The 12,409-nt window shown below is 59.4% G+C and overlaps 1 protein-coding gene across 1 annotated transcript; it reads right to left on the bottom strand.

Moving 5' to 3' along the window:
- Nucleotides 1-302: 302 nt before the first annotated feature.
- BESB_066950 (uncharacterized protein) lies at nt 303-11,829 on the bottom strand (the record flags this gene model as incomplete). The annotated part of the gene is made up of 17 exons (XM_029365088.1): nt 303-443; nt 950-1,008; nt 1,275-1,541; nt 1,971-2,073; nt 2,524-2,610; nt 3,033-3,394; nt 3,770-4,256; nt 4,587-4,936; nt 5,155-5,358; nt 5,695-6,019; nt 6,289-6,394; nt 6,885-7,092; nt 7,489-7,649; nt 8,144-8,501; nt 8,919-10,866; nt 11,163-11,245; nt 11,694-11,829. 17 exons carry the CDS (start codon nt 11,827-11,829, stop codon nt 303-305), a joined length of 5,385 nt encoding a protein of 1,794 aa, XP_029218671.1.
- Nucleotides 11,830-12,409: the final 580 nt, after the last annotated feature.

Genomic DNA, 12,409 nt, shown 5'->3' with positions numbered 1-12,409 from the left:
TCCAAGCCCGCGGAAAGCCGAAATCGAGAACAGACTCGTCAGTGACAGCAGACAGAGAACGACCGCTGAGGAACCTGCCGACCGGTAGGTAGCCTTGAGAACCACACGGAACAAAAAGCGCTGAAAAACGGGAAAAAACTCAAAAACAAAGCGGAACAATCCTCCAGCGACCACGGCGCCGCGGCTTCAAAGGCGCGTCGAGCCTTAGATAGAATCCCTCTGCAAGAGAGAGGAAGAGAAAGAGAGTGACAGAGAAAGACAGAGAGAGAGTGAGACAATGACGCCGAAACCGCCTTGCGGCTCTAGGAAGGCGCGTAGAGCTGGAGGCACCACCGAGGCAGGCGCGGCTCTTCGAAGAACGTGAGCAGAAACTCCTTCACTCTCTCAGGTGGATGCGAGGGAACGAAAAAGATCTTGGAGCGCGTCGTGCCGCTGAGTTGAGCCTGAACAAAAACCGCAAAAAGAAGCAGTGTATGCGAAAACTGCAAAAGAAGCGAAAACGGCAGAGACAAAACACCTCGGATACCGCCTCTCGAGACACTCTCTCAAAGCCGCCATCAAAAAAATAAAAAACGAAAAAACAGACTCTAACTAAGCACACTGTGGTCTGTCCTTCTTCCAGTCCCATTTATTCAACCTTGTTCAGATCTATTATATATATATTTATTATATATTAGGTATATTTATTTCTTTCAAATAAGACTGCAATTTTAGATGAACTGATACGCGACGTCGCTCCCAATCGCACGCAGAGAAGCGGCACGCCGTCTACGGCATCATACTGCGGCAGGAATCTTTAAATTGTTTTTTCAAAACAGACAGAGCTCGGCGACAGGCGCTGACGATCGGCAACGAGATCTGCGTGTGCGCCTTCGAGAGTGCAGATCTCTTTCCGTATTTTTCCACGCGTGTACTATTTGCCTTTTCACAGTCTCTCTTATAGACTTACGCGCAGCGCGAGCCACAGCAGCCTCGCCGTCCAGTTCGCGTTGATGACTAGAACCAAGCCTACGTATGAGGACACAACACTCAAAACAACAAAAAAACTGCGCACACGCTCTCCCTTGCGCGCTCTCCTCTAGACTCCGACAACCCGCACTTTGACTGCATGCATGCACACGAGACGCCGGGGCCTCTGCGAGGTGTTCTGCGAGGTTTCCCTGCGAAGGATTGCGAAGCATACGCCTTTGCGGATCGATCCTCGAGCCCACGCGGCCCAAAGTGACAAAGCATTCACACGCGCTCAAAACCCTCTGATTTCGCGGCAGGATTACCGAGTCTCTCGGGGTAGAAGGTCTGCAGGATAGTTTGCATCCGCAGAATTTCTGGCGCAGACATGTCGGTGAACGAGACGTTTTTCGCGTCGAGGAGGACGACGATCTGCTCCACGTCGCGCCCCATGCTCTTGAGCGCCTCCTCTATCAGAAAGACGAGGGCGAGCTTCCAGTCACTCGCGCCACCCGAAGCCATGCAGAGGTTCGCCAGCCTCAGGACCAAACAGGGGCGGCCGAGCCGATCCTGATTGTAGACGTATCCCCAGCCTGCGCGAAAAAATATTAATAATCGGGAAAATAAGAGACAATTTTTCTCCGGCACCACCAACAGCGAGTACCCGCGCACACACGTTTTTGCGCGACGACGCGCATACGCAAAAAATATGAAAGTGGATGATCTTGGAGAAAAAGGGGACGAGAGAGAGCCAGACAAGGAAAAATGCGAAGGCGAGCAGCAGCAACCAGAGTCGCGCCCGCGAAAGATGCCGCACAAGGCTTGAAGGGAGTCAGCAGAGCAAACCGGGGCGACTCGAAAAATTGCTGAGAAAACTCAGGAGAAAACAAAAAGAGAGAGAAGACGCAACCCCCGCAATACGAGAAAACGTGAGATTACGGTAGCGGAAAACTGAAAGCGAAGCTAGTCGAGAACCCGGGCATTCAAAAAAAAAAAGTCAAAAAAAAAGCCAGGAGCCTTACATTTTGAAAGCTCAGTATAGACGTGCCGCGCCTCAAGCCGGTCGATGCAGCCTTCAGACCTCCACAAGAGAATTTGAAAAATTAGCGCATCGGCAAGTTGCAGCTGAACAGACAATCCCAGGCAACAAACATTCACAGCCGCGCATACAAATATATATATATATATATATATATATATATATATATATATATATATATATATATATATATATATATATATATATATATATGAGCGGATGGCCATGCGCAGTACTACCATGTATCTACAGATGCATGCATATATATATATATATATATGAGCATGCATATGGTCGCCAACTGTTGCGGAGGAGTGCCTACAGATGCCCTCTAGATCACATACCCATCAGGAGCATCCATCTGTGCGCAGATCGATGCGTGTGTCCAAGCACACGCACAAGCAGCAAGTCTTTTTTTTCCGGAGTTTTGCTTCCGCGCATTCGCTCGCGCGCGGACCTTGAGAAAAGCTGAAGTGAAGAGAAAACGCGAGACGACGCACTTCTCTTCTTTTTTTCTTCAGAAAATCGAGACTCACATTCCAATTCGACAAGTGGAGAAAGAGCAGGACGTCTCGGTGGAAGACCCCATACGCGGCGTAGCGATGCAGCAGAATGTGCAGAGCCTGGCGAAAAAAAGGAAGAGATTCCAGCAAACTCCACGCCATACCGCTTTACGCTACGCACACGAACACGAGCATACACACACATAAATATATCTACATAAATATATATAAATCAATACGATATATATATATATATAAACAATTCGCAAAACTTCGGTACAGAGTCCCATGCAGAGAAGGCGCAATGCGCGCCGCCTGCAGACGACGGCGTCTCGCGTTCTCCTCGATTTCCGCCGAAACACGTTTGAGGTTTCGCTCTCGCGCGCCGAGTCCGCCCGCCCACACACATCTCAGCGTTGCGTAAGCATCCGCACACAGTTTCGCATGCATCTGCACGCAGGCGCTAGACTTGCACACGGGGAGAGAAACGCCGGAGGCGCTTGGAGGAGGAAGCGCCTCGATTCTGGGCGAGTCCGCCTTACGTCGCGCTGGCGGAAGGAGAGGTCTTCGGGGCCTGCATACATGAGCGCCTCCATGCGGCGGTGCTGCGCCTCGTTGAGCGCCGCAGCGACGGCGACGTCATCCTCCCAGCCGCCGCCGAGCGTCCAGGCGCCCCAGCGCGACACACCCACGCCGTCTGCGGCCTCCGCAGCGTCTGTAGCGGAGGAGCCACCGGCTCGCGCCCGCGTCTCCTCTGCAGACGCGACCGCCAAGGGCGCGTCTGCCGCCGCGGCAAGCAGCGCGCCGGCGGGGCGGTTGGCGACCTGTGGCCACGGGGGGAGGAAAGGAACGCCGAGAGGCGCGGAGGCGGCTGAGGTGTCGCCCGCCGCGTTGGATTCCGCAGCTGAAAAATGAAGAAATCCGGAGAAAGACGCGTTCTGCTTCTCGGTGTGGCTGCGATGTCCCCCCCGCCCCCACCCGGCGCAGATTCACACCGCCTTCGAGGAGGCTCGTGAACGCTCAGCGCTGCGCGGCCACGATCCCGAGAGACTCCAAACTACTCCAGTACCATTCAGCGTTTCGAAATACTTGTGAATCATCCTGCGTATTTTCAGCATCTAGCGCGGCAACCGCCGCGTCGCGACCGCGCGAAAAGAAGAGACAGAAGACGCCCGCCCACGCCGCTGCGGCGCCTCAGGCCGAGAGGCCACGGTCTCTACCACGCGAGTGCAGCAGAAGGAAAAAAACTCGCGCGGGAGTCTCTCTGCGCTTCGCTTACGGGCACGCGCGTCGTGTGCCTGGTCCTGTTTCGTCAAGTCGGCGAGATCCTGCAGCCAGTCGATGTGCTCAAAGACGCCGGCGGCGAGGAACGAGGCAACGAGAAAGGAACCACGCGCGTCCTCCCCCTGCACCCCTCCAGACGCTCCTTCGCCGGCTCCGTCTCCTCCGCCTGTCGCCGCTTTTTCCTCGCTTTGATCCGCGCGGCTCTCTGCAGTCTCCCCGCGCCTGGAGCCGCCAAAGAGAAGCAGAAGACTCAGGGCTGCGCTCGAGATCGCCGCGGGGCTCCGCGCGGCGGCCTGCCCCACCGCCGCCAGGCGCAGGCTCCCAGGGAAGAGACGATGAGGAAGCGAGGCGCGCGAGGGCGGCGCTCGACGGCGAGGCGGCGGCAGGCTCGCGGCGGCCAGTGCGTCCTCCTGAATGGGGGAAAACTCCACGAAGCACGCGACGCGCGTGTTACCCCAGGGGTCTTGTGCGCTTCGCGAGAGCTGAAAAAAGAAGAGACATCCATCGCACAACAGCAGCCTCAAACGCCCCATTCGAGGATTTTCGGACCTCGAATTCCAGATTAGAGAGCTAGGTTAATGAGGGAGGACTTAACCGCTACCTCACATCGCAGGCTGCATTCGCAACACATGCATCAGGAGATATAAGGTGACCACTTGGAGCCACGGTGCGGCTGCACGCCCCTTCGCGCCTCAAGTCAGACATCTGTCCCCCCCGCCCTGCGCGCCAGCCATCCAGGCTCCGCCTCTGCTTCTCTGCCTTCGCTTTCTTTTTTCTTTTCTCTCGGCGTTTCAACCCTCTCCCCCTCTCACCTCCCAGCCGACGAACTGTGCGTCGACGTCCATGGGCCAGCCAGACAAGCCGCCAGCGACGCGGGCGACGGCGCCGCGGAGCTTGCGCAGGAATCGCCTAAGCGCGGAGACTGCGCGAAACGCCGCTGCCTCCAGGCGGCTGCCACTCGCCTTCGCCAGCTGCGCGAGGCTCTCGCTGGCCTCAGGCTTGACCGCGGAGCCCGCAGACGATGTGGCGAGCCACGCAACAGGAGGCGCCGCCGCGCAGGTCGCCGCGAGACGCTGCTTGTCTCTTTTCCGCCATCTGAAAGACGACGGAGACCGCGCGACGATGTACGCCGACCCCAGACGACCGAGCTCCGCGGAGCGCTCTAGGAGGAGGAGGAGACAAAAAACATCAAAACAGCAGTGTCAAGGCCTCAACTGAAAGCATCACAACGCGACTCCGTATTCTCTTTCGTGGTCCATTTTCGCATTTTCTTGCCGCACGCTTGGTCTGAGTCGTGCACACGGCGCCACTGGCCTGCCTGGTTGGGCTGCGCGTCTTTGGCATTTCTTTTTGAATGTTCGAACTTTTTTGCCAACTTACCCGTCCATCCGGAGCGAAGCAGGCGCATGCGCACGGCGCGCGTGAGCGGGAGGAGGCGGATCGTGGCGAGGAGGAAAAGGGCACTCAGGATGAAGAAGGACAGGAAGCTCCGAGGTAGGAAGAAGAAGAGGATAGAAAATAGGAAGAACAGAGGACGCAGGAGCTGAAGAAGCGCTTGCCCAATCATGCCATGCGACCCCATAGCTGAGCACATGCGCAAAAAAAAGATGCAATCGCGAATTCAATCGAGGGGAACCTGTGCATAGGCAACTCAAAACCTGAGGAAACAAGCCGCGCCTGGCGCATCAGCCTTCTCGCTCTTTGCCTCGATTCTGCCTGCTCTGCGGATATCCACGTCGCTTCAAGCTTATTCTCCTCTTTACACGTTACACACTTTTTCCCCTGACGCCCCCTGGGCGCAATCTCCTCTTCTCAGTGACCCGCCTCCCTCCGAGCTCGCGAACCTCGCCCTCCTTAGTCAAGCCTCGGGTTTCCTTTTTCTCCGCGAGTATGAAGCGTAATTCTTTTTCTCTCGCTTACGACCTGAGGTATCTTCGCCAGGGCGTGCATGCGACGCGGCGGCGCCCGAGGCGGTTTGCAGGGTGGCGACCGGCAGCAGCGGAAAGCGCAGCTGAATGAGGTCGCCCTCGCGCTCCCCCTCTTCGTCCCTCTGCGCTTCAGCCTCTCCGCGCAGATCTGCGCAGCCAGAAGCGGCCAAGGCGAGCGGGAAAGAAGGCGCCTTCGTTTTAGCTTCAAAGACATCCAGGAGATCCCAGGAACTCCGCCGCCAGCGCTGACGGCGGCTCGCTAGCGACGACCCCGCCGCCAGGAGATTCGGATCTGCAAGGAGCTGGAGAACGACTTCCTGCAAACACGGGAAACCGAAACAGAAACAGAGGCACTAGACGCTGGGAGCAGCAGAGGAACTGCCCCGAAACAGACGACATGGAACCGTTCCCGAAAAAGAAAGAGAGACAGAAGCGTGGCGAAGACCGAGCACGTCACCAAGGCAACTCTGGGCGCACCACGAAAGCGATGAATAGGGACGAATGCGGGCCGGAAAAAAAGTCCCTTTGGAGGCTTCATCGGGTATTACGCGGAGCCAAAGTTGAGTTTTTTCTTTGCGCTTCCTACCAGCGGAGCCCGCACCAGGGCGACCGTCGCCCAGCGCAGAGGATTCTCTGCGTCGACGTAGACAGTCCGGTCGCGGTCCATGTGAACGAGCGACCATCCGCGGGATCTGAGGTCAAAAAAAGCAAAACAAATCCTTGAAAATCGCGGAATCGAACCTTGGGATTAGATACTTTGAGACAGGGCGAAAACGCGACAACACTTGGCGCACCAGCCAGAGTCGGAAGGCACTCCGTCGATTTGCGACATCGAAAACAGGCAAGAAAGTAAACACAACCTGACAGGAGAGGAAAGGATGAGAGAACGGCGACGAGAACCGAAAACATCCAGAAGATCGCAGACCGACACAAGCATGAGAAAAAGGAAACAACACGCACCTAGTAGAGCCAAGCACACTGACATGAAGAGAATTTCAGAGCAAACCAATATCTTCAAATGTAGAGTCTTATTAATCCATCTAACGCCTAATATCTTCCCGCTCGGGACGTTTCGCCGTCTGCCGTGTTTCACCTGATCTATCCGCAGCATGTTCGGCGTCTAGGAAAGTTTATATGTCCTGCCTCCTATCTGATGTCCCTACGGCTGGCTCCCCAGCTCACCGTCGGCTTATATTCGGAGTGAGCCACCGGAGGTTCGCCACTTGTTGCTTTAAGTACGGCACGAGAGGTCTGAGGCTCCTCGGGATTTTGAGGCTATTTTCGCAGGGCGCTAGAGTAGCTGAGTCGCCGAGAAGGCCTCGAGAAAGCGGCGTCGACGGAGAGCCAGAGGCCAAAGGCGCCTCCGCAGTCCAGTCAGCGGGCAGTGGAGCTAAACAGCCATGGAAAAACGAAGCCCGAATCAGTGAAGATGACACGGGCAGTTGAAGGGAGGGGGGGACGGAAAGGACGAGACAGACACGGGAAGCGGCCGGTGGAGGCCCACGAGAGGAAGCCAACGAAGAGACGGAGTTTCAGAGGAGAGACGACTCAGCCGGCGGAGTGACAGGATTCGATGGAGCGCCGTGGACGCAGCCCCCCCCCCCCCCCCCCCCCCCCGCACCGACGTGCGGCGGCAGGCGCGCGAGGTGAACTAGGCAGCGAGGCTTGATGCAGATCGTCGCTTCTCGTCTTTGAGGAGCGAAAGAGTTGAAAGCTGAGGTGCGAAGGTGAGTCACGTTGCGGAGCGACACTGCCCCAGCCTCTGCGCACCTGGCCGCGTGCTTACCATTGGATCCCGGAGCTCCGGACCCCGGCGACGGCAGTGAATGCGCAATCAGACGCGAGAGAGGCAGAAAGACCTGGGGAGGCGGCAGGCGGAGACGAGGCAGCTGCAGCGCCGGAGGATGCAGGTTACACGTGGCGATCGCGCCGCGAATCGCATCAAGCCTAAACGAAAATAGAGAATCCACAGGTCCCTCACACACACTGCCTCAAAGTGCGCCTTGCCGCAAACACGCTCCGAAGAGAACTGGACAGGCCGCGTACGCAGAGAGTTGGCTCGAGACAAGGAACTTGACAAGCATCAATAGATGTATATAGACGACAAGGACACGAGGCTACTGAAACTTATAACACAGCGTGTCTTGCGCACGAATATGTCGAAGCCTGGTCAGCCTCCGCCTCGTACATGTATCACTGCTGCAGGCGCCCACAGGCTGCAGCATCCTTTTGCTACCCCGACGAGACGCTCGCACAGAGGCCTCGCCGCGAGGCAGTGTGTCGCCGAAAACCGTTTCACAGGCGAGAGACACTCTGGCGCCACTCAGCCTGGTCAGCTGAATTCGGGCAAGTCTCTGTGAGTCGCTTTAGGGGGCTGAGAAGGCCGAGTCGTCCTTTTCCGCCGCGACTCAAGTTCTCCACGCCTCAGTCTGATCGCTCACCAGCTCAACGCCTCCTCTTCGCTGCTGAGACCGAGGTGGAGAATACTCCACTCGCGCTCGTCCGGCGCGCCCAACGCGGTCGCAGGTGTTTCCTTTTCCGCCGTGCTGGTCGACGGCAGTGATACAGCGGAGCCCGCCTTCGACATCGCCGCGTTGCCGTTAACCGGAGCTACGGAGGCCGGCGCCGGAAGCGCCGGCGAAGTCGAGGAAAAGGATGCAGACGAGAGAAAGGTGGAGGCGAAAGACTCCTGGTTGAGCCCCCAAGATGAGTCAGGCGTGAGCTGCGGCTGCCAGCGGACTGTGAAGCTCCAAATGTCCATGCCGCTCAGATCCGCGTTGTCTTGCGGCGCAAAGAGGCCTGAAAAATAGCGGAAAATACGAAACATCCAGAAGAGTCGCGCACAAAAAGGTCGAGCGGGGTCCTGCCGCCGCTGGAGGAATGCCGCGTCAACTGATTCGCACGCACGTCGCCAAGCAGAGCCCTCTTGGCTTCTACGCAGAGACACCCGACACGGACGCGAGGCGTGACCAGAGGTCAAAAACGCTCAACACGACGAAACCGAAGTGAAGTAGTAAACCCTGAGATGTGCAGCGGTGTCTCTCACGCCCGCGCGTCATTATCTGTGCGGGAGCGCCCTCGTGGAAAAAGAAGAAGCGTCCACTAGCAGCCCTGTTTGCAACCTCCCGCTCCCTCCCTCTCTCTCGATTCATCACGTGTGACAGTCGCTCGCCGCCGGAGAGGAGCTCGGCTGCGCGGCGCGCGGCGCGCCCTTACCCTCCACGATAGCGTGCTGCAGCGAGACTGACGTGCGCGGCTTGACGCTGTTGCAGTCGGTGTAGCATTTAAGAATGAATCCGTCGAGGACGAGCCAGCGCTGCACCCACTGGTGATATAGCGAGCCTGCGCTGTGCTTCCAGACGACGCCGCTGCGGCGACCGACCAGCCGCGAGGAGAGCGCCGAAGCCGCGGCAAGCGACGGCAGCGCGAGCGGCGGAAGGCCGCGGAAGTCTCTGCCGCCCCCGCCACCGCCGGCGTCGCCTACCACGTCGCCGGCGCCGTCCTCGGGAAGGCGGCGCTCCCGCCTGCGCCGCGGCGCCTCGCGATCCCTACGCTCTCTCTCCCTGTCTCTCTCTGTCTCTCGGCGGTCGCGGCGCGCGGAGGCGACGCGGATCACAGCCTCAGACATGCCGACAGGCGCCGCGAAGGAGGCTGACCGCGCACTCGAGAGCCGCGCGGAGGACGGCGAGCGGCTCGCCAGGGGCGACAGCGCGCCGCGCAGCCCACGCTCCGCCCCCTGCGAGGCGCCGCTGCCGCGCGCTTGCAGGGGGGGGCTCGAACTTGCCTCTGGGGTCGACGGGCGGTGCAGCCGCTCCTCGTCGCCGTCCTCGCTGGGGGGTTGGACGACGCTCTCGCGCGACGCTGCGCCGGAGGACAGCGGAAAGGCGCCCACCGGGAAGACGTCGAGGAACGACGCAGCGCGGCCGCGCGCGCGGGCACCGCCCTCGCGCTTCCTCTCCAGCGACGTGAGCACAGCGTGCAAGTCGCCCTCTGCCGCCTCCGCCTCCTGGGAGGGCTGCCGTGCCGCGGGCGAGAGCGCCGCGCGACCCGAGCCCGTGCGGTAGTAGGCGTGCCCAGAGAGCCGCGTGCAACTCCCTCCGATCTTCTGAACTGTTCCCTCTTCGCCCAAGTCCGCCACGAGAAGCTCGGGACCGGACACGTCGCCGTCCGCCCCGTCGTCCCGCGCCGGCGACCCTGGCGCCTCAGGCGCAGGCGAGCGGCTGGCGGGATGCAGCGCCGGCGCGATAGCCGCAGGGAGAGGCAGGTGAGCGCTCGCGGCGGCGACCGGGCTCGCGTACCGTGCGAGTGACGGCCGCGAAGCGCCGCAGACGAGACTCTCTTTGCGCGACGGAAGCGAGGTCGACGGCGAGAGGAACGACAGCGTCGACTTGTCGCTGGCCTCCTCGCACGCTCCCCGCGCCGCAGCCCTGGGCTCCTCCGCAGAAAACGCATGCGGCGGAGGCGGAGGCGGCGGAAGAAGAGAGACATGAGCGGCCTGCGCCGAGCCCAGAGTCAGCTCGCGCCCCTTCTCTCCACGCAAAGCCTCTCCGGCTTCCTGCCTCGAAGGAAGTCCCGTGGGCATTTGAGTTGCAGCCGCGTCGTCGCGCCGCCGCAGCCCGACGCTCTCTTCGCCTTGTGCGTGAAGAGGAGCGGGCGAGGCGCGGGAGAGTCCAGAAGGCAACGCAAACGCGGAGGACCCCGGGAATGCACAAGAAAGCGACGTCGACTCAGCAGGCACCGGAGAGGGAGAAGATGGCGAGGAGGACTCACACGTCGAACTAATCGTGGAGAGAGCGTAGGCGTCTCGGCTAGAGCGATCTAGCGCCTCACCCCCCCGCGTCGGCGCGCCTCGCGCCTCCAAACTCCCGCGGGCCTCTCTGTCTGTCGCTGGCACGCCAGATCGCCTCGACGAACTTTCGTCTTCCTTCTGCGGCGAGCGCCGCTCTCCCCAGGCGCCTTCCCTGCCGCGGGCGCCCTCAGCGGCCGCCGCCGACGCGGCAGAGGCAGCGCGCGCCGAGTGAGAGGACGAGGCGCGTCCGCGAGCCACGTCGATTTTCCGCTTCTCAGCCTCCCAGTCAGGCTTCAGCGCCGCGAGAAGAGAGAGAAAATGGTCACGCCCCGTCGCAGCTGACTGGTGGCAGGCGGACGCCTGAATCCAGCTCTCCTGCAAACAGGAATATCGGAACGCAGGAAGAGGTATGAACGAGAGGAGCTAACGCAGATGAGAGAAGATGCACGGCGCGAATAAACGGAAGGCCTCCACAGCAGAGGAACAAGGCACCAAGGCAAGCAGTCAGGAACGCAGACAACGCATGCATCAGGGAAAACGGCTTTCACTCGCGGCCCCGAAACGCTCAAGAGTGCGAGGGAGGAAAGCCGGGCGAAAGTGGCGTTGCTGCTGAGTCTGGAAGCGCCGCAACGGCAAAACTTTCTGAAAAAATCAAAGAAATCGCGGCTTACCCACTTCCACCGATCCAGCCCGCCCAACTCTGGAGGGACCTTCTTCTCAGTGCATGGGCCACAGGCGGCGACTTTGAAGAGTCCTATCGACGGCAGGGAAAAGCCAACCCAGGAAACTTGGAGCAGTAAAAAGCAGGAGACACGGGGCGACGCGAGGCAAACGACGCATCACGAGGGGGGAGAGGCGACGGCGGAGAGACGACAGACTGAAGCGTTCTGCTTCAGTCTGGAATCGGAGGGAAACTCGCGGGGCTGCAGAGATGTGCGACACGGCAACGCGCTGGAGGTATTCGCACTCGCCAGCACCGAGAAGAACTTCGGTCTACGTCTGTCGGCTGAGGGCGTAACGCAAGAGGGACGCAAACCAAGTACGGGAGGCAACAGCGAAATACAACTCGCTACCTTCTCGGTTGCCAGTGCGACGCCAATTCATTCAGACGCAGAGGCGGCGCCATGCGCCCGTGTCGTTTGCTGCAAGCGCCTTTCTATCGAGGAGTATTCACACTCGCAAAAACGAAGAACTGGCCTCACCGTAGAGTACTCGCCATTCGTGTGAGGCTTCATCCCATCCGTATGGTGATCCTGAAGCCACGAACTCGGAAGCCTCTCTGAAAAGCAGTTCGTCCTCGACAGTGCTGTTGGCTGTGCCTTCCTTCATCTTTGCCATGTGCACAGACAAAACGACTTTTGTCTCTTCTTCCTCCAGAGACGCATCGCTTGCGTCGCTGCTGCGTTTCACCTCCTGTCCCTGCCTCGAGCTCCTTTGAACGGTTTCCGCTGCTTTAGGCGTCGCTTCATCGCATTCCCGCGCAACTGGCGGCCGGCGCAGCAAAGTGCAGTGACCGCGTGCGCGTCCTTCGCCTCTTCCTTGCCGCCGCGCTCTCAGGTTTCCCCGTGGAACGCCGTCTCGCTCTCCGCAACCTCTTGCCACGAGCGGCGGGTTCGGGCCTCTACGCTTGCCCTTTCACAATACCCTCGTTCCCTCGAGCCAGAAGCCGAAATGAGTCCCAAGCCGTCTGATGCAGGAGACAGGAAAGAAGAGGAGATGTGGAGAAGAGAGGAAAGCAGGCTCTCCCAGAAGACAAGCGAGCAGAGAGGCGGAACGAATGCCGAGCAAGAGGGTCGCGAATGAAGCGAGTTTTCCGTTAGAAGTGGCGACAACGGCGCACAGAGTCGAGAGACTTACCAGCAAACGCGGCAAAACAACACATAGATGTAAACAAAGGTATGTCGTGGTCTGCAATCAC

Source organism: Besnoitia besnoiti, chromosome VI (genome assembly GCF_002563875.1).
Source record: "Besnoitia besnoiti strain Bb-Ger1 chromosome VI, whole genome shotgun sequence".
Classification (NCBI taxonomy): Eukaryota; Apicomplexa; class Conoidasida; order Eucoccidiorida; family Sarcocystidae; genus Besnoitia; species Besnoitia besnoiti.
Note: the sequence above shows the minus strand (reverse complement) of the source record. Positions and strands in the feature narration are given on the sequence as shown.